Source organism: Desmodus rotundus, chromosome 11, assembly GCF_022682495.2.
Source record: "Desmodus rotundus isolate HL8 chromosome 11, HLdesRot8A.1, whole genome shotgun sequence".
NCBI lineage: Eukaryota > Metazoa > Chordata > Mammalia > Chiroptera > Phyllostomidae > Desmodus > Desmodus rotundus.
The window spans coordinates 17663067-17689747 of record NC_071397.1 but is presented as its reverse complement, the minus strand read 5'-3'; the positions used below and the strand labels follow the sequence as shown (position 1 = coordinate 17689747).

At 44.3% G+C, this 26681-nt stretch overlaps 2 protein-coding genes across 2 annotated transcripts in view; both read left to right on the top strand.

The window, feature by feature from the left end:
* Positions 1 to 15396: 15396 nt before the first annotated feature.
* LOC139440367 (uncharacterized) lies at positions 15397 to 15516 on the top strand. Its single transcript, XM_071219705.1, has one exon. The coding sequence runs from the start codon at positions 15397 to 15399 to the stop codon at positions 15514 to 15516; it is 120 nt and encodes a 39-aa protein (XP_071075806.1).
* The window catches only part of CILK1 (ciliogenesis associated kinase 1), a 33642-nt gene continuing 22470 nt past the window's right edge, over positions 15510 to 26681 (top strand). Inside the window, exons 1-4 of the mRNA XM_024557732.4 lie at positions 15510 to 15646; positions 18983 to 19037; positions 23687 to 23808; positions 24755 to 24834. Of these exons, the coding sequence (XP_024413500.2) occupies positions 15546 to 15646; positions 18983 to 19037; positions 23687 to 23808; positions 24755 to 24834 (358 nt within the window). The 5' untranslated portion in view covers positions 15510 to 15545. The remainder of the gene's footprint in view (positions 15647 to 18982; positions 19038 to 23686; positions 23809 to 24754; positions 24835 to 26681) is intronic.

Genomic DNA, 26681 nt, shown 5'->3' with positions numbered 1-26681 from the left:
CACTTATTACTCATGTGGCCTTGTGGGATTGGCCCAGCATTAGTTCTCTCACATGTAAACTAGGGGAAATGCTTCCCCCGCTGATTGTGCTGTGAAGGCGACCTGGTGCCTAAGCAGTGCCTGACGTACACCTGACAAAAGTCTGCTCACCCCCAACAGTGACTCACAGAGGCCTGAACAGGTTGCAAATTTGTGATTGATGTTTGTTGATTGACTTATAGTAGACCACAAGTTGGTTTAGCCTGGAGGCCCAGAGCATGGGCAGTGATGCGGTGAAGCTTAGTGAGCGTTATCCTGCCCTTACTTAAAATGGCTTAAGCTTAGGTTATTCCTGGCTAGAGCTCTGCTTCTGGGATCTGTTGCTGTTTTTCCATCTGAACCTTGCCAGGAACATTACTGCCTTTTGAATTTTTTTTTTTTCTTTTTTGACTGCTTCTCCTGAGGCAAGCTCCTCCATTTCACTTTGCAGGATCTTACCGAGTTAGAGTTTTACCTCTCTCACTTTTCTATTTTTTTGCTTCTGGGGTAGGTATGAGTATGGGTGTTTGTGGCAGGACTGCTTACCTAGCTCTTTCTTGGCAGAATTCTGGGTACAGTGACCTTTCTATATATGTCGATCGGTCAGTCTGTGAATAGTGTCTCACTTCATTGTAAATTCTCTCAGCAGCAGTCTGACCAGCGTGGCATTCTGAGAAGGGCCTCTGACTAGAGTGTCAGAGATCTCCTATCTGTGGACCTCAGTGGACCTCAGTGTTGGTGGTTGATGTGCTTGGCTGGAAGAATGTGCAAACAGAGGTGTGTACGGGGCAACTTACACATACACATTGTCCTAGTCGTGGCTATGCTTACCTTTGAAACACAGTTTTAACTTCCTTATCAATACACACATGTTCTAGAAAATTACCCTGTAAAAATAATTCAGCGAAGCAAATCATTTTCTGGAGCAAATTATATTAAAATGCTAAGAAAGTGTTGTGGCAGGAAGGAATCAGGTGCCTGCACTTGCAGCCAAAGAGGAAGGTAAAGCAGCAGTGCGGGCTCCTCCCATCGTGCTGAGGAAGGTGGACGTGGGCATTCACACTCAGTCTTTGTGCCTAGTGAGGTGCTGTACGGTGGTGGGAAAATAGTACTACTCACCAGATCCTAGAAAGATCCTCAGTCCGGGCAGAAAGCTTCCCTTCCTGATTTCCTTCCAAGGAAACTGAAGCATCCTTTCTCATTGAATAAATGCCTGATGCTCTGCGCTTTGAAAGTCGAAACCTTCATGGAAAGAGTATTTGCGGTCAGACTCACTGGTGCAGCTGGAATCAAATCCTGTGTGCGCTGACTTGTGAAGTTGTCTCAGAGTGTGAGGAAACCACCTTTTCAGACATCTGTCGCCTCTTTTATATGTGGCCCAGAGTTAGCAATACCTTCATATATTTTTTTACAAAAGGGGAAGTGGGGAGCATTTGATACATATTTAATAGATTATTAAAACATTTCTTATTCACACATTAAAAAAATATAGTACTCTGAAGATAAGGATTCTAGTCCTATTAGTTGGGTCTCTAGATCTTGTCTGTAAAATGAGGGTGTTGGATGATTAATAAGGTCCCTTACAGGAAAAAAAATCTAATTTTACAGCCCGTAGTTTCCTCAACATTATGCTACACCGTGTTGAACTTAGGTTCTAGTGAACTTAACTTTCTAACTTAATCTATACTAATTAGCATTGTTATATATTACCCTACTTTAAATGTTTCCTAGATATTAAGTTTGTCGTCCTAACTCAGTTTTTTGTTTTTTTTTAAATGGAAGGGCCACTGTAGGGCCTCACATGTCACTTGGTGCCTTTTCCACCACACTGGGGGCTCTTAGTGGCCACTTGATAACTGTATAGTGATGGCCAGGAGCTGGAGACCCACATGTTTTTGTGGAAAGGTCGATGCGAGTCATTTTTTACCTTTCTGTAGGTATTGTATGACCTGTGATAAAGTGGTGATAGCATGTGACTGTCCTCATGGCTACTGTAAAAGGGAATGGCCTGGAAACCAGGCAGGTAAAGAATCATGGTGTAGTGTCCAGCTACATGTGTGACACTATCCGGAAAGTTACTATGTGCGTGAACTTGCAGTTCTCCAGAAACAATAGTTAATGGTTTTGTGGGCTGGGACACTGCCTTTACTGTGAAAGTGAATTATGAAAGGGTGATTTAACTCAGACAAAACTGAGTGAGAAAAAAGTAAGCTATACGTGCTTACAGGTTATCTTAGCTGTTAAAAAGCATGTCTTCCTAAATTAGTGTAGAAGTTTTTAGAAGGACCCATCATTTTTGTGCACTCATCCCCATATAGTTGTACAACTTTGCAAAGAGGGGGTGAGGGGGGTGGCAGTGGCAGTGGGTCGGTGATACGGAAAATCAGCTATAGGCAAAATAACCACTTACTAACCTGTAAGCTGATTATTCATTATTGTATTCACTCAGCAAATCTTTACTGTGAACCCTTATTTGTGCCAGCTGTATGCCAGGTACTCAACTAGGTGCTGGGAATACAGTTGTGAGTATAACATTTCTGCCCTCGAATCACCTATATTCTAGGGATAAACACAGTTCATACCTGTAACCCAGTAACCTAGGGTTAAATGAGGGTTCCATGTAGAGGGCCAAAGAGTTTCTGCTTTCTTGCAGTGTTTCTTCTGTTCCAGGGGCCACACACTGTGCCCTGCAGTCACATCCTGCCTGCCGCCTGTGGTTGTAAATAGAGTAGCTCCAAGCCCATTTATTTCCTTACCATCTAGGACCGCTTTTGTGCTGCAGTGGCGAAGTTGAGTAGTTGTGACAGAGACTATAGCCCTCAAAGCCTAAAATATTTACTGGCCCTTACCAGAAAATGTTTGTTGCCCCTGCTCTGTTTTATTTTTACAGTAAGCCTTTACTTCCTTGATATATGTTTATTGATTTGTTTGTTGTTATACATGCTAGTGAATCATCTTCCATTGAAGTGAGACCAGCTCCTGAGTTAAGTGTGCTGTAACATTTCAATGGCACTTGGCATGTGTTCTCATCTACTCCCCCACTGACCTCACCCTGCCTTGCCCGCCGTTGGCCATGGGGTGGCGATCAGGCAGGCAGCTGGGACCAGGACTGTTGCCGCTCTGGACAGCCTTCTTTAAGCTCTGGAACTGTCAGTCACCCCAGCTCGTCCGCAGTTTCATGCAAGCCAGGGTAAAGGGGTTCTTCTTCCGGCTCGTTAACATTTGGTTCTCCTTTCTGTCCTTTACAGTCCACAAAAGCCACAGAATGACGGGTCCTAGTTTAGAAATAATCTGCAAGTGATTGAAGACTCTTTGTTTTAAGCTTTGGGGCAAGAGCCCCCTTTGGTATTGCAGGAGCAGCGATGGGATGTTGTGGGCGCTTCTGGGGGGGATGAAGGGCCCTGGTGCATGGGGAGTTCTTTTCTCAGAAGCTGGGGCTGATGGAGGAGAGGGAGGTAAAGACCTGGAGCAGTTTCTGGGGAACGGAAGAGGCGCCACAGAGAACTGATCTTCTCCCACCACTGGATGCTGTCTCTGAAAGCACCTTTAATGCTGCACTTCGCTGTCAAGGTAAAGGCAGAGTGAGTTCCACATAAAGAAGGTTCTTTTGGCCTGGTAGCTGCTGTCCCCAGTATAGAGAAAAATGCTCATCTAAGAGGCAAAATACTTAGAGAACATTGCTGCTAACATGTGTACGTAGGCAGAAGAATTGCGCTCCAGAGAGAAAAAATACGAACCCATGTACTATTTCTAGTTCCTTTTAAAAAGAAATTAACAGTATTAATTTACTCTTGTCGAGTTACGACGTGCATGGATCTGGAATTCTATGTGAAATCCATTACTTGCTAGTTAAGGTAAAAATGGAACTCAGAAGGGCCATGAGAAGGGCCATTGAATGATTTTGCACATGATCCAGTTTTCCTACGAGGACAGATGAAAGCAATGGAATCTTTTCAGTGTAAAACAATTAAGGCTAAGGGAGACAGTTTCTCATGAGGGTCTGAATGGGGTCAGGGGGCTGGTAAGCCATAGCTCTCAGGGAAGTCTGTTGTTTGCGTACAGTTTTCTGTCTCTTAGCTTAACAAAAGAGTAATAGTGGCCCTTATTCAGTGCCTATCAGGATTCCAAAATACAGAATGACCACTGTTGTCCCCGCGCCCAGGCTCTGGTGTCCAGGCTGGGGATGAGCAGGGCACCCTGTACGAGCGGATGCTCTTTGCCTCCACTGAGGATCGCAGCCGGGGGTAGGGAATGGGAGCTGGCCTGCAGGAAGGTTTCCCTGATGCCACCTAGCCAGGAAACCATCGTCTCTATTTCAAGGGTAGGCTGGAATTCTTTGAAAGTGAAATAAAGTTGTATTTCTTTGTTAGTTGGGTAAAGCCTTACCCAAAGGCCAAAGACCCGATCTGACCACATCGAGGGCCTGTTTGTGATTCTCTGAGACTCGGTGATTCCGGCATTGTGGTGGGAGGGCCCAGCAGCCTGCCTGCCTTAGCTTTTCTCTAGTATTTGCTGGTCTCCCATTTCAGAACTTCTGCACATCTGTGGGCAGGACAAGCAATTTGATCATCACTACTTTGCACATGAAGAACTAGAAGCACTGAGAGTTTTGAGATACGTATTAAGGGCGGGTACACAAAATAAATAGCAAAGACTGAAATTCAAGTTTTGACCATTCAGACAGTGTTTGCGTAACTGCTACGTGCAAGCGGAGTGTGAGGTGTGAGAACACAGAGGTGAAGGAAGCCTGGTGAGTGATCTGGCTGATGGGGAGGGCAGGTCTGCGAGTCACTGACCACTGGAGAAGGGGTGGGGACTTTGAGGTGGGGACAGGGCACTGAGGAAGCTATTAGCTGTGTCTGTGTAAGTTGTGGCAGGAGGCTTTGAAGAGTGATTGTTGTAGATTATGAAGTCTGGAGCCCAGATGAGGCAGGGGGTACTTGAGCCTCTCTGAAAGAGAAATGTTAAAACAGCCTGTAGCATACAGGGTCCCTCGGGGCACTGTCTTCTCTTTGCTAGCTTTCGCGCATATTACGGGAAAAGAAAGAAAGAGAGAGACAGCAACCTGCTGTTCTGCCTATTTCGGCATTCCTTAGCTAACCCTTGCATGTACCCCGACTGGGGATCAAACTGGTAACACTTCGCGTACTGGGACGACGCTCCAACCAACTGAGCTACCTGGCCAGGGCCAATGACCCATTTTTTTCTTAGACACATGCAAGCTTCATTCCTGACACAGTCACAGAATCACAGAGCATTTGAGCGAGAAACCGCTTAACTGCATGAAGTCCAATGTCCCAATTTTATAGAAAGTAAACCTAAGGACCAAGAGACTCTGAGTCAGAGGGGGGTCTGTGCCAATGGGGAACGGGGCCCAGCCCTGCTTTGTCTGCATTCGCTTTGTCTCCCCTGCTGGGGAGGCCCCACTGGGTTCACAGGGTTTGTTTGCAGAATGAGGCCAACGGGAGGTGGCCACATCACTGGTTTCCATATTTGGACTTTGAGCTACAAAGTACTTCCTCTAATTCCTCTTATTCTCAGATCCTCAAAAGATTTCATAGTCTTTGGATCTTTTGCCACCTTTCCCTTGAGTTTGGTGTGATGAGCCTGAGTTCCTGTCCCAGTCCGACTGCTTATTGGTTGTATAACCTGGGACAAGGAATTTGTGCCTCAGTTTCCTTGCCTGCAAAGTGGGGGGATGATGATAATAGTACTGGGGCAAGTTGCTTATGCCCCAGTTTCCTTATTGTAAAGTAGGGATGATAATAATAACAGTACCTCCCTGGTACAGTTGTAAGGATTAAATACATTAATATATGCAAAGTATGATAATAGTACTGTGTGCTGTGTAAGTACTAAAATTATTAATAGAGCTTTTTGGCTTATTTGATGTATTAGGAAGGTAAGTTATAGAGAGTGATTTATCCAAGTTAATTCTTTGCCCCTGAGCGTGTTAGCTAGTTCCCAGGCTAATGGATGGGCTGCTGCATTCCGTTCCCTCCTCCGCAGTCTTCGCTGTCTTATCCAGGAGCTGTGAATTCACAGGCTTTAGGGGGCAGAGGAGGAAATGTAGAAGCCTCGAGGAAGCTAGGTATGTGCTGGTTAAGCAGTAAGGAATTGCTCTTCTCCTTTAAATGAAGAACAGTTTTTCTTTTCCTCCACTTTCTTTCAAACGTGAGGTTTTTTGTTTTTTTCAGGTTGTCCTTTTTTTAAAATTTAATCTTTATTGTATTTTTTCTCATGATTATTTAGTCCTCCTCCCCCGACAATCCCCACACTGTTGTCCGTGTCCATGGGTCCTTTTTCCTTTGTACTCAGTCGCTCCACCCCTGACCTCCCCCTCCCCCTCCCCCTCCCCCGCTGACAGATTGTCTTTTAGTTTGTCACTTTTTTTAAAAATACAGACTGTCCAGTTAAATTTGAACTTCAAATGAACAATGAATTGTCATTTAGTATAAGTATGCCCCAAATATTACATGGGGCATACTTAAGCTAATTGTTTTTTATCTGAAATTCAGCTGGGCGTACTATATATTTTTTAAAAGATTTTATTTTAGAGAGAGGGGAAGGGAAGGAGAAAGAGAGGGAGAGAAACATCAATGTGTGGTTGCCTCTCGCATGCCCCTTACTGGGGACCTGGCCCGCAGTCTAGGCATGTGCCCTGCCTGGGAATCAAACTGGCGACCCTTTGTTTCGCAGGCCTGCACCCAATCCACTGAGCTACACCAGGCAGGGCTAGTTTGTTACTTTGGATAGCAGCATAGGAACAGAGAAATATTTTTCTTCGTCAAGGTGCTGTCAAGGTGCTAAAATAAATGGTGACTAAAAATATATTTGGGAACTGAGAAGGAAATTATTTTAGGGATAATGGGGATGAGGATTATAGTGAGTTGGAGTCCATGCTCAGCGTAAAGAGAGGGTGACTACCCTTCTCTAGCTTTTTGTTACCAAACAAGGCTAAGGATCCCATGGTGTTAGCCTTTCAGTTTTCCCAGAGAAGCCCCAAATCTGGGTTTTTATGTGAAACTTCCTGTTTTTAAATATAGATTCAAAACATACCTCTGAATTCAGTCCTCAAGCTGCCAGTTTGCAAGCTCTGGTCTACACAGTGTGAATTTCCACATGCTAAAGTCATATTCAGAGGTGTCAGCTACAGTTGTGAAGTCTTGTCCACTGTGTAAAATTGTAGAGAACTATTCTCTACATTTCAAAAAGGAATTTCGTTGTTCGTTGGGTAAGTAAACATAGACTTCTGATTTCATTCCTAAAACATTTAATTTTGAATAAATGAAAACCACTGCTGCCTCAATCCAGATGATTGCATGAAAGTCTTTGGGACATTCTCTGATTTCCATGGTTGCCTTTAACTCAAGCTCTGTTGTCATATGTAGTAAGTCTCACCAATGGTGACGTACAGAGTGGGCGCTACATTGGACCCCATTTATTGTGCAAGGCGGGATCCCTTCATGTTTGCCCCCGCCATGTCACGGGACTAGGAGAAAATTCCACGAGGCCACACAGCATGAATTAAGGAATAGGTTCTTTGAGGGAAACTTTCAAATCAAGAGAGCGAGAAAGAGGTATGGATATCCCTGTTTCTCACCATCTTCATGGAGAGCCATGCTGGACCGTGGCCCTCTGGTGAATAGGCGGTGTGGGCATAATCGGGTGATTTGCAGAGTCTGGGTTTAGGGGTCAGCTGTAGATAGCAGTTGTCTGGTAAAGCCGTCCCCCTCGCATGTGGGGACCTTCAAGACCCAGGAGAAGGTGGGTTTTGACAAACTCTGGGGAAAGAACCCCTTTCCCAGCTGGCTAGTTGTCCAGGCAACCTTGAGTGGTACCCAGGGCTACTTTTGGACACCCTTCCTTGTTGCACGACAAAAGATTTGTAGTTGTATGTTTTTCCAAAATAGAAGCAGATAACGGTGTATGGAAAATTGAGCGTTAGGCCAATAGAGAATTCTTCTAATTTGTCTCCAACTCTGCCAACCTTTTTCAGCCTTCAAAACCCTGCTCACTACAGATGATTGATCCATTGGTTGATTGATCTATTTCTAGCACCTCCCCTATAGAATTTTGTCTCTTAAGTCAGTGTACACTTAGTCCACTGTTTCAGGAATGCTTTCGGCTCCACTCAGTAGAATATCTAACCATGGCTGCAGCAACAAAGGCCTTTAATTAGGTCATATAACAAGAAATCTCACTCTGCGCCCCTGCGGGTGGCGCATCCCAGCTAAAGGCGCTACAAGTGAGGTCTGCTTTCTTGTAATTGCCTGGCGACCTCAACCCAGTCGGAACTCCCTTCCTCCTGGTTGGGTTAATACCATCACCCTTTCAAATCCTCCAAAGGACCACTTCACTGCCATTTTCCTTAAGCTGTGGCAATCCCAGAAGCAGCTATTACCGTCGTCACAATAGTCAGCGCCTCACTTTACCCCCCCCATCATCCTGACGGTTCTCTCTGTCCGTGTGCTCACATTTCCAAGCTTGATGCAGATGAGTAAGAAGATGGGGGAAGACACGTGTTGAAGATGACAAAGGAGCAAGATAGAAGACACCGGGGGCCCTCAATCACTGCCTGGGGGAGAACCACCTGCCAATCAAGAACAGTTTTGGACTTTGAGGGAGAAATAAACTTATATCATGTTTGAGAAAAAGAAAATCTAAGGCAGATGTTTTCAGGGATCATGCAGCAGCCCAGAGATATCATCAACCACTCAGCCTCTCCTCTCCCCGTTCCCATTTCTCTTTCTTTCTTTTGTCCATCCTTGAAAGAAAAGATTCTCATCTTTAGACTTCACCTCTTATAGTCACCAGAAGGCTGCCTGAGCCCTAAATATCTCTTTTATATAATCATGTTTAAGGCAGAAACGCAGGCCAGCCTCTTTGTCAGCTGTCTTCATCGGGGAGTAGGTCCTTGTCAGAAGCCTTTCTCTTCCCTCACCAGCTCACTCTGCTTTCTGTCTCATAAGTCAGAGCTGCAGCCTCACTCCTGCACAATTTTTAGTAGAAGTGGTATCGCTTTGCTTGGCTTAGGCTGATCAGAGTTTATGCCCAGGGCTGTCGTAGGTGGCTGCCATCCCTCATTAGACTGAGGCTTGAATGAAATCAGGGTTCTATAACCTGAGCAAGAAGAGGGGGATGGCTCTCCGGTAGATCAGCAATGGCCTCTCCCCACCTCCTCCTTTTCCCCAGTGCATTGTCCGTCCCTCTGTTGTCTTCCCCGAGCAGCAGCGAGTTTTCATTCTTCACTTTCAGATCGTGACATGAGTCATCACATTCAGGCCACCACAAGAATGACGAACAACTGAACAATACTGATCTCAGATGTGTTTGACCACTTCCTGCTGAGATGTGCTCAGCATTGACCATGGGTGGAATGATACTTCTTGTCTAATGCTAATTTGAATAATACCACTTCATTTTTTTTTTTTTTTTTAGGATAGGAAATAACTCACCAGAGTAGAGACTAGAAAGCTCAGACAGTGGTCATGGTTCTGTTCTTGGGTCCCTACACAGTGTAATTCGTCCTTCTCTCTGATACCCCTTTGTACACTTGAAACAATTTTACGATGGCTTCCTAAGTTATTTTTACTTCTTTTTCTGTGTTTTTTCAACTGCTCTTCCTGTGCATTCTCAGTATGTTCTTTACTGAGACCCCTCAGTATGTTCTTTAATATCTCCCTTGAAGTTTGCCATCCGAAATTGGACAGTAACTCGGGCGTATGTTGAGACTGTCACGTCCCTTGTTCTGGGCCCTTGGCCACCATGCTGGGGCACTCCCATGGGCATATTCATGGAGTATTCTGTGTGAATGACGTGCCAGAGTTGTGCACTGTAGTAGCCTCGTCTGAATGCTCTGCCCCTGAGAAGAACCTCAGTGATGCACTGTTTGGAAACAAAACAGATCAGCTGCCCACAGAGCATCTCCAATGAGGGATTTTACACATACCTCGAATTCAACTCCTTAGAAGACAGAACTCATTGTCTCTGCACATTTCCAAATAATGCATGCACACACATTCTCCATTCCAAACCCAAACCTGGGTCTCCTTCTCTTTCTAAGATTCATCCAGCCCAGTGCCTCTCTTCAGGCCTTGGCCATATTTCACCTGGAGTGTTTCAGTACCTACCTAACTAGTCTTTCTACCTCTAGTCTCTCTGTGCTAACCTCTGTCTGGTCTCCAGGAGGGACTTTCCCTGCCTAAAAACCCTGGAGCTCTTCCCTCTGCAGGTTAAAAACCAAACTCCTGCCTGGCAAATGTACATACCCCCGCACAGCTGGGCCCCACCCTAAGTTTCTGGCCATTTCCTTGCCGTTCGCCATGGGTTTTCCGCCCTGGCCCTGTGCTGCACCACCCTGGTTGCACATTAGAGTCCCCTGGAGAGCTTTCCAAACTACTGAAACTCATTCCCACCCTGACGTAACTCTTTTTAAATTAATTTCACTTTCAGTTGCAGTTTATATTCAATATTATTTTGTATTAGTTTTAGGTCACCCCAACCTAATTGTTAGAGGTGAAGCCTGGGCACCAGTATGTGTTAAAAGTTCCCCAGGTGATTCTAACGTTCAGCCAGGGAACGAACCGCTAGGCTTTTGCCCTGTTGTGAACGTACCAAGCCCTGTACCTGCCACCCTTCTGCACACAGCTTCCTCCATCTAATTCCTTTTTCCCTTTTGTGTATGTTAAAGCTGTGCTCGTTCTGCCGTACCTCAGTCCTCCCACTTCTCCGAAGGGTTGTCAGACCTCTCCTTCCTCCCAAGAGTTGGAGGTTCTCTCTGCCATGTTCTCCATAGCACTTTCTACAGTGTTCACGTACGTGTCAGTTGTGAGTTACGGAAAGGAAGGATCCTTATCTGATCCATGATGTACCCCCAAAGCCTGGCATAATGCTTAGCATCTCAGCCTGAAGAGACACTAGTCTCATCCATTATACAGTCAATACTCAATTACCTGAAACATCAAGATGAGACAGCAACTTCCATGCCGTGGTGACAGTAAAAGCTTGCCAGAGTAATTGGATTTTATTCTGTAATAATATGAAAAACTGTGACAAGAAAGAATTGTTAGGGTGACTGTGTGTTGAATGAATGACCCACTTTATCTCAATTTCAATCAAGTTCTTAATGCTTTCATGAATAGTTTTCTCTGTGATCATCGAGGGAAAGCATTGTCCCAATTATACAGTTTAAGTGGGTGGGGAAGTGGTAGGACATTAATTATCAAAGAAAGGCCTCTATGATTAATAATTAATATATGGGATTCATTAGTACAATGCCATTGCAAAAAAAGAAATGTGGGGAAGAGCCCACATGCCTACCGGAACGTGGTTCATTACGAAGTTTTGGTCACCACAGTTCATCACGGAGATGGAGAGATGCGTGAGGATTCAGAGGTGAACGCCAAAGATAATTAAAGGAGTGGAAAACAGGCCCTGGGAGGAAAGGTTGTGTAATTAAAGCAAGAAAATGCCGAGAGACACACATGTGATTACTAACTTCGTATACAGAGACAGATTTTTTGTGAGATATTTTCTTTACATCCACAAAGAAATAAGCATGAAGAAATAAGCTTAAATTATAATAGGCAGGTTTTGGTTGGACATTAAGAAAAATATTGTAACCAATTGGATTACAGAATGTGAATCTGATCATGTTATGCTCTAGTTTAAAAAAAAAAACACCTTGACTTTCCATTATTTCTAGGTCAAAGTCTACATTTTTTTTTTAATTTTTAAATTTTTAATTTTTTTATCTTCACCTGAGGACATTTTTTCATTACTTTTACAAAGAGAAGAAGGGAGAGAGGAGAAACATCAGTTGGTTGCCTCCGGTACACGCCCGGACTAGGGATCGAATCTGCAGCCTAGGTGTGTGCCCTGAGCAGGAATTGAGTGAACCTGCAGCCTTTTGGCTATGGGACAATTCTCTAACCAATGGAGCCACATAGGCCAGGGCTACTTTTTTTTTTGTTTAATGAAGCACATGATTTATTAGCTGGTTTTTGACAAATCAAAGTTCCAATGATTTTTTTTTTAGGGAGATGATGTATAACAGTAGTTTGGGAATTTTAACTTGTTGGAAAATGAAATTATGAATGATGCAGAAGTCATATTGTCATATCAAAAATAGATGGTGATAAATAGGAAAAAGAAGAAAAAGAGGGGAAAACAAACACGGGGCCCCAAATGGCCTGTGTGGTGGCCCAAACACGCTTTCTATGTTATGTGGAGACCCAGCTTGAATCCCAGACAGACACAGCTTTGATCATGAAGTGGATGAGCCACAGTGTGTGATAGTGCTCTATCTTATGGACAACTTAGTACTAGGTTTTTGTTAAGTACATTTCCACTGGTATGGTTTAAGCTGGAGTAAAATATTTAATACATATATATTTTTAAGGATTCCATTCCTTTACATTTTGAGGATAATTTTTTCAACTTTGAATCTAGGAAAATTGCAAACATATAGGAAGGTTACAAAAATAATACAAAAAATACCCATGTACCTTTAACCCAGATGTACCTGCTGTTAACATTTTACCCCACTTGTGTGCTCCTGCACGCTCTCTCTCCACACACACACACTTTTTGTTCTCCCCACTTGAGAATAAACTGCATATAAATTGTGGGCCTTTCCCTATGAATCCTTCAGGGCGTACTCTCTAAGAATCGAATGTGCTCTTACAGAACCACATGACAGGCGTCCACTTCAGTAGATTTGATACAGATACGATGCTGTTATCTAGTCTGCTACCCGTATTTCAATTGTTCCCATTGACCCAATAATGGCCTTTATGGGTGTTTTCTTCTCCTTTAGTACAAGCACTGGTCAAACGCTGTGTTTTTCAAAATGGCATCTGAGGCCCTCCACAAACTAAACTCTAGGGTTACTTCTTTCCAGTTCCAAGCACCTCACCTTTCCCTTCACTGCTGGTCCAAGCCCCTGTGCTTTACTTTGTGCTCCTTGGAGAGCTTAGAACCCCTTGCCTTACACAACACCTACTGTTCCTTTTTCTTTCACTAGTCAGGTTTTTATGAATCCTGACTGTCCTGAGCGCAGATGTAATTGGCCCAGCCGGAAGCCAGGGGGCTGTCCCTTCATTCTCGCCCCACATCTAGTCTCGTCCCCTAGGTGCACTTGAAATATCCTAGTGCGTATTCCTGAGTACAGTCTGCCCCCACCTCCAGGCACTCTTCCCCCCTGCTGTGAGACTGTAGGCTCTTTGAAAAGATGAACCACATTTTGTTGGTCTTTGTGTCCCCAGATGCTAACATGGGGTCTGTCACACAGGAGGTGCTTTATAGATATTTATTTACCAGCAATGGAATACATCACTATAAAGAGCTGCTGAAGGAAGTTGTAGGAGTCTGATCCTGAAGAGCTTCAAAAGAAAGGAGAAGGCCCCTCTAACCAGCAATTTAAAAATGGTTCTGGGGGAAGGCAAATGAGTTTGGGTTGGGGAGTTTGGTCTCTTCCAATGAAATGATAGAGTATGGTGAAATCAGACATAACCTTTACATTTCTTAAGCTTCCTCAAGGTCACACATAGCCTTCACAAGAACGTGGACCGGATTTTTAAACAATTTTTAATTATGAACTAATTTTAGACTTCCAAAAAAATTGCAAAAATAGGACAGAATGTTCTTAGAAATCCTTTACTCAGTGCTTCCCCTAATAGTAACATCTATAATCACAGAACGATGATCAAAATCAGGAAGTCAGATTGGGCAGAATGCTACTTAACTGAACTGTACACAGCATTCACATGTCACCAACTTTCCTACCCAGGCCTTTTGCTGTTCAAGGGTCCTGTCCAGGATCTCACATTGCATTTGGTGTCATGTCTCCTGAATTGCCTCCAGTCTGTGATGGCTCCGTAGTCTGTCCTTGCCTTTGTGATCTTGACACTTCTGGAGAGTGTCAGTCAGTCTTTTGTATAGAATGTCCCTCATTTGGGCCTGTCTGCTGTTCGCTCGTGGATGGAGTGAGGTTCTGCGTTGATGACAAGAACTCCGCTGTGATGTCGTGATGTTGTGCCCTTCTCAGAGTTTCACGTCCAGGGCACATGACCGTATGTCTCATTAATGGTGATATTGAACTTGATCGCTTGGGTAAGGAACTTTCTGCTGGATTTTCCCTGTAGAGTTACCATCCTTTTCTTTGAAGTTCATAGATATCTTAGAGATACTTTGAAACTATGCAGACAGATATCCTGTTTCTCTTCAGACTTTTATCATCTAATATTTGCGTTCAGCAGAGAATTTTGTCTGTAACAAATTGTACTGTGATGCATGCTTAAGAGGGAATTTCTTCTTTCTCTCTTTCCTTCTATATTCATTGGTTAGAAAGAATTCTTCTGGAAGAAGGAGCTGCATAGACTGGACTTGGATTTAGATGCAGAATGTCACATACTTCTAATCATTATTTTCTGACCTTTTCTGATTCGTCAGATAATTAGTTTAATTGCTGTATTTAAAGATGTCTTTATTGTTCTTATCTAAGTATTTACATTTTACTAATGTTTACATAAAGGCATTGCAATCACAAGTTATTATTACATTTTCTTTATTATAAGCAGACTGTCAATTATATAAATGAAAAATCAATGATGTATTAAAAAAACACAACTGAAAACAATTTTAATTAAAAAAAAAACAACCCAGCAACTGAATGACTTTAAAAGAGGCACAGCCTAGAAGTGGTCCTTAAAAAATGACTCGCTCTTTGTTTAGCTTCCGAACCACCCAGCAGTAAAAATTCAACTACTAGCCACAGTAGGTCATACAGCACATGTAAGTTCTCATCAGGAGAACTTTAATTTTAGCATTTCTTGGTTCTAGTATGTTTACATTGTTAACTGTAGCTGAGTTACAGAACACAGTATGATTAGCCTGAGCTCAACAGATTTTATTGACCATAGTTATTGTGCAGGGTTTGTCTACAGAGGTTAGTCATCAAAAAAGCATTGACTTGCGGCTGATTCATTTCTGAGTTGGTGAAAAATTCACCTTCAAGAGTGGTTTCTCTAGTTTTATAAAAACTTGTTAAAGAGCATTGTTTGGATCAGAGGCTGACACACTCGCTTTGTAACGGGTCAGAAAATAAAGACTTTTGGCTTCGTGGGCCATGCGGTCTTTGTCACAACCACTCAGCTTTGCTGTGCTAGTGTGAAAGCAGCCACATACCATATGCAAGTGCGTGGGAAGGACTGTGTTCCAATAAAACTTTATTTATAAGAACAGGTGGCGGGGGGGGTGGGCATAGTCTGCTGATTCTCGATTTAGACTATAAAAATACAGAAACTCAAAATATACATTAGCACTTATCCTTGTCCTTGATTTTTCTCTCCAGGCAGAAGACTGATCTTTGAAAATATGTATTTGGGAGATCGTCCCGTTCTGTTGAATACCTTGTGCGGGTGCTGCCACAGAAAAATCTGGTTACACTCCGGGGAGGCCTGCCGCCGCTGCAGGACCGAGCCGCCTCGGCCCTGAGATGAGTGTCCGGCCTGCGCGGGCACACCATGAATAGGTACACAACGATCAGGCAGCTCGGGGATGGGACCTACGGTTCCGTCCTGCTGGGAAGAAGCATCGAGTCTGGGGAACTGATTGCCATTAAAAAGTAAGTCTTTTCCTTCACTGTCATGAATTCATCCTCAGCTATACATGGCCAACTTGTTTTACCTCTGCCCTGTCCATCCTCGTGTTTGGGACATTTCTAAGTGAGAGCGCGCGGGAAGCGTGGAGAAGAACTGAGACATGATCGCTGTGGGTTACGCGCTGGTCTCCTCTGGAATGCCCATGTTGGCGGTCTCAGCTTAGCATGTGGCACTGGTGCTTTGTCAGTGTGTTCAAGAGTGCTGTCACGGTACTCTTGTGAGGTGGTAACAAGCAGGTTAATGCATATTGTTTCATAGGAAAGGAAAGTGAAACTCTGAGAAATTGACTGATTTGAATCATTTACACGTGCGGCGGGCTGGTGACTCCTGTCTTGTTCCCCCGACCCCACTTGCCCTTTATAGTCTGGATTCAGGCTCATTGTATTAGTCATCTGTGGCTGCATGTAAGTTGACCCCAAGAATTAGTAGTTTGATATCACTCTCTCACAGGTTGAGTAGATCGGGAGACTGGGCATGGACTAGCTGAGTTCTCTGCTTGAGGGTCTCTCATGGGGCTGCAGTCAAAGAGTTGGCCAGCACTGGGGTTTCGTCTAAAGCTGGACTGGGGAGGGATCTACTTCCAAGCTCTCTCGCGTGATCATAGGCAGCATTCGGTGCCTCCTGGGTTGTCGGACTGAGGGCCTCAGTTCCCCCTGGTTGGCTGTTGGCTGGAGGCAACTTACTTCATCAAGACATGGGAGCCAAGAAGGCAAGGGGAGTCTTCTACCAAAATGGAAGCCACATCTCGTTGTTTCTTTTAAATTAAGCACAGAAGTGGTAGCCTCTCTAATTGCTGTATTCTGTTGGTTAGAAGCAGGTTATTGAAGGAGAGCGGGTTATACTGGGCTGTGAATATGAGGAGATGGGGGTCTTTGCAGTGTGTCTGCCACACCCATTCATGTCCAAGTGCTTTCTCATTATCTCCATTTGGATGTTCTAGACCCTTCAGATTCATCATATCTAAAGCTGAACTTATAATCCAACATGTTCTGCCTTTGCTCCCAACCTGTTTCTTCTTCAGTATTCCATCTTGATAAATGACACTACCATCTCTGCAAAAGCTGGGAGTCCCCCTGACTTCCCTTCATTTGCTGGTCCACTAGTCCTGTCAGTTCTAACTACTTACTATGTATTGGACCCACCTACCTCTCTATACTCCACTGTTAACCTCCCTTTCAACCCATTATCATTCACCACCTCTGCTACTGGAATAATTTCCTCTGTAGGGTTTTCCAGTCTTCCACTTTTAGCCCAATCTAGTCCAGTCAGAAAGGGGTATTTTAAAACACACGAATATAATTATCTAAAAACCATTTGTACTAAATATTCTTTGTGTTCCTGCTGCCCCATCATGCCTTCTGACTCCAGTGTGCTCTGGTGCACAGTTTCACACGCACCACCAGCATTCCTCCACAAGTGCATGCACGACACCCTCAGCCAGCGTGCCTTCTACACAGTTCCTGAGAAGTCCCCAGCTGGCCTGAGGCCTGGTTGCCCACCTTGGTATCAGCTCAGCAAGGCACCCTTTAGTGGATTTCCTACCTCTGTGTTCCCAGTTCCCCTGCCCCTTGCCCTGGCTTCCTGGAATCACCTCCCAAATAAACTACCTGCACCTGAGTGAGTCCTTGCCTCAGGCTCTGCTTTCTGGGGAACTCAATCTAGGACAGCTTTCAGGGTCTTCCTGTCAGTTTTAGGATCAAGCCCCGAGTTTTTAATGCAACCTACAGATAGCTGCCTCTTTCAGCCCCTGCCTGTTTTCTTCAGCCGTCTGTCCTGTCACGACCCATTGCCTACTTTGTTCTGGCCACTCTGGCCTTTTAGCTTCTGGAACTCACCAGTACAGTTCTGCCCCAAGCCTTCACATGATATTTCCTCTCCCATGCCTCCTACCAGACTGAATTCTACTTATCCATCAGGTTTTGGTTGAAATGTCACTTCCCTAGGGGAATGTTCCCGCTACCCCAGATGAGGTTAGGTCGCCTTGAGGCCCACTCCCACAATGCCCTGTGCCTTTCCTTCATAGCACTTAGCACAGAAAATGATTAATGACCTGCCTTCCTGCCACGGTGTCCGTTCCACGAGGGATGTCTCCCTCATCATGGTATCCCCTGCGCCTGACAAAGTCCCTGCCTCATAGGAGGGGCTAAGTAATTATTTGGGGGCATAAATGAAGGAATCGGTCACTCAACCAGGAGACAATGTGACATCAGTGGCAGAGTGGCAGAGTGATGTGGGGAGGTAGATGAAAGTTTGTCTGTTATTAGCCAACAGTGAGATCTTGGGAAGTTGTGCCACTTCTCTGTGTCTCCGCTGCCTTGCCCGCCCCACCTATCGCACAGGGCAGCGGTAAGATTCAAACAAGACAGCGTGGTTCGAGTGTGATGAACGATGTAGCCAGGAACCCTGGGTTTCTGGTTGGCTAACAGGCTTCTCCTCCTCACCTCAGGCTCCACAGCGGGGCTGGCAAACGTGCTCGGTAAAGAGCCAGACAGTAAATATTTCCGGCTTTGCAGGCCATATGGTCCCCGTCGCAACTCAGCTCTGCTGCCGCAGCGTGAAAGCAGTCATAGACCACATAGAAATGAATGAGTGTGGTTGTGGTCCAATAAAACGTCATTTGTGCAAGCTGCCATTGGAATTTCAGATCATTTTCACATGCCACAAAATACTATTCTTTTGATTTTTTAAATCCCAACTATTTAAAAATATAAATGCCATCTTAGCTCGTGGGCTGTAGAAAAACAGATGGTGGAGTGGAGTTGGCCCATGGGACATAGCTTGCCAACCCCGGTACTGGCATGCCTAGAACTGTGTTGTTTGACTTGGTAGCAAGTGACCATGTGTGGCCTTTAAATGTAAATTTAATTAAAATTCAGTTCCTGTGTTTCACTAGCCACATTCCAAGTGCTCAGTAGCCACATGTGTCTACTGGTTACCGTACTGGACAGACAAAACATTTCCAGCATAATAGGAAGGTCTGTTGGATAGCTCTGGTCTAAATAAAACAAGAATCAAGCCCTCCCTCCTGGGCAAGGTTAGCCTATCAGTGACAGAGCAAGAGCGCAGTCCAGGCCTCGTTGGGCTGCCCTGTACTACCGCTGCTGGGAAATTTGGGGATGCAGGACTGACTGCATTGCCAGATTTTAAAATGAGTGCTGTTTTGGATAGCATAATATTTGAGAGAAATCAAAACCAATTTTAAGCACTGTTCATTAGGTTCAGAACGAAAACATTTTATTTCAAAATAAAGTTTAACCTGTGACGGAGAGTAAGCATACTATTTGTTTCTTCTCTTTTAGAATGAAAAGAAAGTTTTATTCCTGGGAGGAATGCATGAATCTTCGGGAGGTTAAGGTATTTATTAATACAGTAGGGAATAATTTATGTATAGTCCATTAAAATAGTGTTATACATGCTTAGATTTATTGTTGATACAGTCATTTTGTTTAAATTGTTTCAGTGATGCAAAAGAAAGGGGGGAAATGATAACTAATGCTTTTAGTGAATATATTTATATTAAATCTTGGTATATTACTATTAAGTAAATGACAGATTTATTCAGATTTTAAGTTTCTCACTAGTATTTTTTCTTTGAAATTGTGACGAAATACAAATAATATTTACCATCTCAGCAATTTTTAAGTGTATATTCCTATTGTTTTACAGCCATTATCACCATCTATCTCTAGAACTCTTTTCATCTTGCAAAGCTAAAACTCTGTGCCCATTCAGCAGTAACTCCCCATGGCCCCTCCCCAGCCCCTGGCAGCCACCATTCTGCACGTGAAATCTCACAGCACAGGCAGACCTCGTTTTAATTGTGCTTCACGGGCGTGGCATTTTGTACAAATTGAAGGCAAAACCAAAATCGTCCAACTCACTTTGTTGCAATGCTTGCTTATTGAGGTGGTTTAGAACCAAACCCACAGTGTCTCCGAGGAATGCTTGTCCTATCTTTTTGTGAGTGGCTTATTTCACAGTATTATGTCCGCGAGGTCCATCCATGTCGTAGCATGTGTTAGAATTTCCTTCTTGTTTAAGGCTAAATCGTATTTCATTGTACAGCTATACCACAGTTTGCTCATCCATTCATCCACTGAGGGACACTTGGGTTGCTCTCACCTTTTGGCTCTTGTGTCCCTCCCCATTTCTTTAAACTCTTCCTTCCCACTGGCTCCTTCTCTTCAATCTGTAAACGTGCCTGCCATTCTCTGTAATCGGCCTCAGCGCCCTCTCCTCCTGAGCTTCCACCCCTTTCCTTACCCTCCAAACAACCCCTTTTGCCACCATTGCCCACCTACCACTGACTTTCCACTGACTTGAGTCAGGCATCTTTCTGCGACGCCATGGAAACTGCTCCCTTTAAGTCAGCGGTTAGCAAGTCCAGGGCCATTTTCTCAGGTACTTTCTTGCCTGCAGTGTTGGGTGCTGTTGACCACTTGTTCCTCTCCTCTCCCAGGGCTGTGTGATTCTGCTTTTGCTTAGCTGTCCTACCCTTTTCCTGCCCTTCACCAGTTCTTCAATGGCCCATCCCTTACATGTCAGTGATTTCTCCCATTCTGTTCTTAGCAATTTTTCCTTTGCTCTGACTCTACGCCTGAGTAATGTCTCATCAAATCTCTCATCGTATGTCTTAGACCAGGGATTAACAAATGGCCCACATTCTGGTTTTGTAAGTAAAATTATGTTGGAACACAGCCATGTCCATTTGTGTGCATATCGTTTGTGGCTGATTTCGTGCTATCACGTCAAAGTTGAGTAGTTGCAGCCGACCTAGAAAGCCTGAGGTATTTACTCTCTGTCCTCGTGGAGGAAAGTTTTCCTGCCCCTGCTTCAGGCCCCTATCGCCAACCGCTTGGTGGATATCGGTACCTGAATTTTCTAGAATGTCTGCAACCCTCAGCACTCCTGTTTTCTCCCCCTCCTGTCAATTATCATTTTCCCAGAAACCCTGGCTCCTTGCGTGTGGCCTGTGCAGCCCCACTTTCCGCAGGTCTCCTCCATCCTGCGTGCTGCTGCCAGAATGACCTCCACGACGTTCAGCTGCTCACACACGCTCTTCCGTTTACTGAGAGGCTGTTGTGGGCCAGGAAGCGCCTTAGGCGCCCTGCACACACTGTCTCACTTCATCCCCGCAGCTACCTGGTGTGGACAGTGTTAGTATCTTGAGTTTGCTCCTGAGAACCGCTGAGGCCCGGACTCAGTAACTTGCTTGAGGTAAACGCAGCTCTAAGCCATGCGGTTTGGTTTCGATCCAGGTTCATCTGAGGGCTTCGGTGGGTATCCACCTGGCACCCAGAGAGTGTCCTCCCGGCCAACTTCTCCAGTTAGAGTCCTCCCGGTGATCTTCCTTTGGAACCTACCCGGGCGATTCTTATTCCTCAGACGTAGACAATACCACTGCGTCCCCACATGCTTCCCTGTGAGGGCTCCCCTCCTGACACAGCCTTCCCCTCCCACTGAGGTGTCTAGGTGTTGCTGTTTCTTAAGGATACTCACTGGCTGCTCAGGGCTTAATAATTATTCCTTCTTGAAACATCTCTGAGACTCCTTATCTCTGTCATTTCTTTGACCCTTAAGACGATCTTCTTTATTTTGTTACATGTGTTGTGTCCTCTCTTCTAAATTGGGTTGTTTGCCCCTGAAGGGCAGGCACTGTGTCTTATGCCCCGGGTATCCCTGGGGCTCAGAACATTGTATGGCAGGTCCTCAAATAATGTCCTTTTGTCCCACCTCCTTTTGTTATAGCATTGATGAGATGCCATAGGAACTTAAATCTTGTTTATATCAATTACCCTGTGATAAAATTGGCTTCATTATACAATGTTTCACTGCAGTTCCAAGAACCTATCGATGATGTTAAGTGAGTACTTGCTGTAGATGTGTTAATAGTTAAGAACTTTCATGCACCGGGAGAAACAGTTCCCCCATTCAGACTGCTGCCCAGGTTTAATTTGCTACTTCCACTTCTCTACGCTCATACAGCTGTCCTGCCTCTTCCTCTCCTTTGTAAGCCTCTCCTGAGCCAAAATAAGATGCCTTCTTTCTGGAGATATATCTCTGTAAAATGAATCACATGAAGTCCTCCACACAAAATTAATTCTTTTTATGTTAAACCAATACAGTCTTTAACTCGCTCCTGAGCCTCCCTTGGAACCAAGAGCTGAGAGCCACTCTCAGACTCGGGCAGTAACCCATGCCAGAACCCACTTCAGGCTAACGGCCAAGGGTATCCTACTCCTTGCCCAGCGTTCTCTTCTGGAAGACTTTTAAAACTTCATTTCCCTCTGAACAAACCTGGTGCTCGTCACTGGACACCCCAGCCATTGCTTGGGATGCAGTTGAAGCGAACAGGCAGAAAAGATGGCTGCAGCCCGGGAGAGTCCAGTGAATACTACTTACAAGTTAAGCCGTGTTTGTTTTTGTTACCCGTGGAGAACCAGGAATGCAACCAGCTAAAAGAAGTAATCAGCCTGGCTGGGCCGTTCTAGAAGGATCTGTCCATTGGGCCAAAGCAGCTGAGTATTTCCTGCCGGCGGAGCATGTTGGCAGGAGCTTGTCTTTCAGGGCAGAGGCTCCAGAAAAGTCTTGCTTTATTCTCATTCACTGGCCATAGTCTTCTCCCTTCCCAGCTGCTTGAAATAACTTGATCATATTACACATTCCCAAGCTCTGATCCCTGGGGTGCCACCTTATTACTGAGTGTCCTTCCAGAGTTGGTTAGTAATCCTCAGACATTGTGTTTGTTTTATAAAAGGGATGTTCTTTTAAGGAAATTCAAAGATAAAGAGGGCTTTACAATGTATTATTATTGGGCTCACTTCTCTGTGAGGAAGAGGCTTTTTGAATTAGAGGGCTCATCCCACTGGGGCTTTACAATGTATTATTATTGGGCTCACTTCTCTGTGAGGAAGAGGCTTTTTGAATTAGAGGGCTCATCCCACTGGCCCCAGTGACCCTCTGAGGCTTCCTGGAAGGAGCCAGTCTATCAAATTCTCATCAGCTAGTGAGCAAACCAGTGGTCGGGTGTCTCTGGTTGTTATCCACGAACAGGACTGCTGCTCCCCATCGACAGAACTGATGAGGCAAGCAAAAAACAGTTTACACGCGGCTGTACACACTCACGTGTGTGCCCCTGCAGCAGGACAGCTGCATGAACGCACAGCTGAACAGTAAGGTCATGCGTCATTTTCTGAGTCACCCTCCTGTTCCTCGTGCCTGACTTTTATTGCCTTTGCTATTCTCGGAAGCAGAGATATGTCTCCCATATCACTTCAGGGTCTTTCCACTGAGATTTCATTTCCCTTCCTCCAGAACCCATGTGGTAAGGAGTGTCGTGTGTCTCCTGGACTCTCGTGAGGCAGATGGGAGTTGATGGGATCAGGCTGTTGGCTTCTCTCTGAACAATTTCTTGTTCATAATGTCTGCAGACTGTTAACTGGTGATTTTGTCCCGAAGTAGCTGCCGTTTCCAATATTGGCATACTCCCAAGATATGGTGGGTTCGTTTCCAGGGCACAGCAGTAAAGCAAGTTGTGATCTTTTTGCTGGTAGAGGGTCTTGCCTTCGATTTGTAAAAAAACCGCCACATCTGTGAAGCCCAGTACAGCGAAGTGCAGCAAAACAAGGTGTGCCTGTACTAGAACAAGCAAAGCCTCACCTGCCAACTGATTTCTGTCTCCGCCTCCCAGGCGGGAATTCTGTTATCTGGATGGAATGCACCGAAGGTAGCCCTGGCCCATGGTCCAGTGCTGATGGCAGCCAGAAGTACTGGTTCAGGTCAAATTTACCTTCCAGTCAGTTAATCAAGATAGTTTTCCCTTGTAAAGTTACTATCGATTTCATAGAAATACCATTTGTTAAATTGTTGTTAAAATATGAATTGTGGTATTTCTGTGGTTTTAGAATTAGGTGTTTCTTCCTAAGTATGTATACATGGGGTACTTTTCTTATCAACAGTAGTTTTTTTTCTCTAATTTTTTGTTTTTCTTCCTTGCTTTTCAGTCTTTAAAGAAACTCAACCATGCCAATATAGTAAAATTAAAAGAAGTTATCAGGGAAAATGATCATCTTTATTTTATCTTTGAGTACATGAAGGAAAATCTCTACCAGCTCATTAAAGAAAGGTATGGTTTGGTTTTCATGATCTTAGAGCTAAATGTTGCCAAGTGGACGTGTTTTTTTTCTGCTTCTGTTTTTTCAGTCACGGTGCTTGCACTCTGCAGTTCAAAGCTGCTCGTTAGGTGCGGGGCCCGACCCACATTCCTACTTTGGATGCCTTGCGATAGCTTCCTAGAAGCTAGTTTCAGTGAAGCTGTTTGCACGTTTGAATGGGTTATTCTCTCAAAGAAGATATTTAACAGATTCTGCAGTTCCCTCTGCCCACAAGGACATGTGGGCAGAGCAACTGCAAGGCGGGGGTGTGATAGCTTCATTCATTTCAAGGCCTCCATCAAAAACTTCTGGTTTATTTCCGTTCCTTTCTTGCCACAGTGCTCAGGGGCCTGCGTGCTGGGTAGAGAAGGCTAATGAAAAACTTACCTGCTGTGGCAGTTATGAACTTTAAAAGTGAACTATGTAGAACCTCTTGGACACATTTTCTTGGTGGCAAACGGAAGCCATTCACAGCATCCCTCAGTGATTTCAGTGAACAAGTATGGTCCTCATTGTCCATAATGGCAGGGAAGCCACATGGTTTGCCCACCAGGGGAAAGAAAATGTTACTATCTACCTCATGTCATAAAGCCTCAAGTGCTCCCTATTAAATTTTTTAAATTTTAGCTTCTATCATGGAGAGAGGAGATGTTTATATGCTACATTAGAGGGAATTTTATTGAGGGGCTTTACTATAAAACATCTCATCATTGCTTCTTTCTAACGTAACTCAATATATTTGGGGTATGTAAGGTAGCTTTCTTGTATGGCTACATGGTTGTTTTCCTTTGTTCTTTATTATCAAAGGATCTGCTGAAATTAGCACGTAGGCTAATATTTTCATAAGTTCTAACTAAAATGAATCCCACTTTCATTTGTAAATCTAGATTTGTAACTTTTTCCCTCTGCCCCATACAGAAATAAGTTGTTTCCTGAGTCCGCGATAAGGAATATCATGTATCAGATATTGCAAGGACTTGCATTTATTCACAAACACGGTAGGTGGCTTGGATTACTGTTCTTTTGGATGTGGTGCAATGCCGTCACCAGGTAGATACAGGAGCATCGATGTCTTTAGTAATTGATTCCCAGTAAAGGCTAAAGAATCAAGATGCTGGCAATGTATTTGGGAATACGTTATCTTCCATTACTGGATTTCTGAATAGTCCTCATTATTTATCATGTCTGTGTATTCTTATTCTTTAGGCTTTAGCATTAAGGTTGTTAGTTACAGATCTAAAATTATTCCTGATCGCTAACTGGTATATTAATGAGAAACCTAAGATTAGGATTTAGAGAAGTTTCACATACTGTGTTTAACCCAGTAACTAACATGGATTTACTATGGCTTCTCATTTTCCTAATGTATTTATGTATCAGTTTACTCAAAAGAGTTCAAAAATAGTCTAACACAGGAAAATAAAGTGATTAAAGATTAGAAAAGAAGGAAAAGGGCACAGGCAAAACAAGTTACGGATGTAGCCAGGGGTGGGGTTGATCCACAAACCGCCTATCAGCATGTTGCATTGAAGTAGAGGAAGCAGGCTGCGGATTTGATGCGGAGCTTGCTTTCTGTCAACGCAACCTGTGGAACATGACCAATTACAAGCAACATAGTTTCCCCCAAGTGAAAACAGTCCAGTTGCCCAAGAGAAGCAGAGCTATTCTTGGTACCGAGACAAAGAGGTTCTCGTATGTGTGCCCGTGTTGAGGGGACTTTGTGGTAGACACAGTGATGGGTTACCTGGGGAAGTTTCATGTCCTGTCCCTCCGTATAGGACGGTTGTATCACCTGATCAGAGAAAGCAGTTCTGCTGAGGCCCAGTATAATTCCCTCTAGGGATGCTCCGCTTAGTCCCGGGAAAGAGTTAGAGTACCCAGAGCAGCAATTTTCAACCTTTCCATCTCATGGCACGCATAAACTGCACCAAAAAAACATATTTTTTCCCGATCCAACAAAAAATAGGAATAATTTTGATTTATTTACACCAGACAGCTATCATTATGTTGGCTGTTGTCATTTTTTTTATTTGACTATCTGACAATCCAAGAGAAAAAAGGTCAGTGCCCCTGACTAAACAGTCAGTCAGGTGTTGCATGTTTTTAAAATTCGTGCAGCACACTGGTTGAAAATCACTGGTCTAGAGGAATGGATGGCCACATACCCACCCTTCAGGAAATCCTCTAACACTGTTGTTCTTCTTAGCTAAGCTTTTGAAAGAGACTGATTAGCAATGAGTTTGAGGTTATATTTTCCAGCAGGTATCTGGGGCATTACTAGTCTTTGTTACTAACTGGACACAGACGCACCTGGGGTTGGATGGGTACGTTCTGGTGAACACAGAGCTGTGGGAGGGACATGTTCATCAGTAGAGCCAGGAGGTGATTTGAGGTCACTTTAATATATAGACAGGTAGGCAAAGTGGCTAATCCTGCAGAGGCAGAAACCATTCACTCCCAATCTAAGGATATCGTTGCCATTGCAAGTACTACACAATAATGAGTTTCATTACCCAAAAAGGAAGCTGGGTGGAAACGCTTTGATCATACAGTCAGTTCAGATTTGACACAAATTGGTAGTGAGTAGAAAAGACGTTCCACAGCATGTGGCACAGTCCATCTGGGGGGGGTTCCCAGCCTGGTCCTTAGCCCCTAAGTGGGCCTCCCACAGTTAGAGACTAAATGAAATGCAAACAACAGACAGAAGCTATTTGTGCAAGTTGTTGTCAGCCTCAGGCACATACTGAATAATCAGCGAGTAATTGCAAGACTGAGTCAAAATGTAAACCAATTCTAGCACAGAGTTTTTAGTAAAGATACGTCTGCCTCTGCTGAGATTGATCGA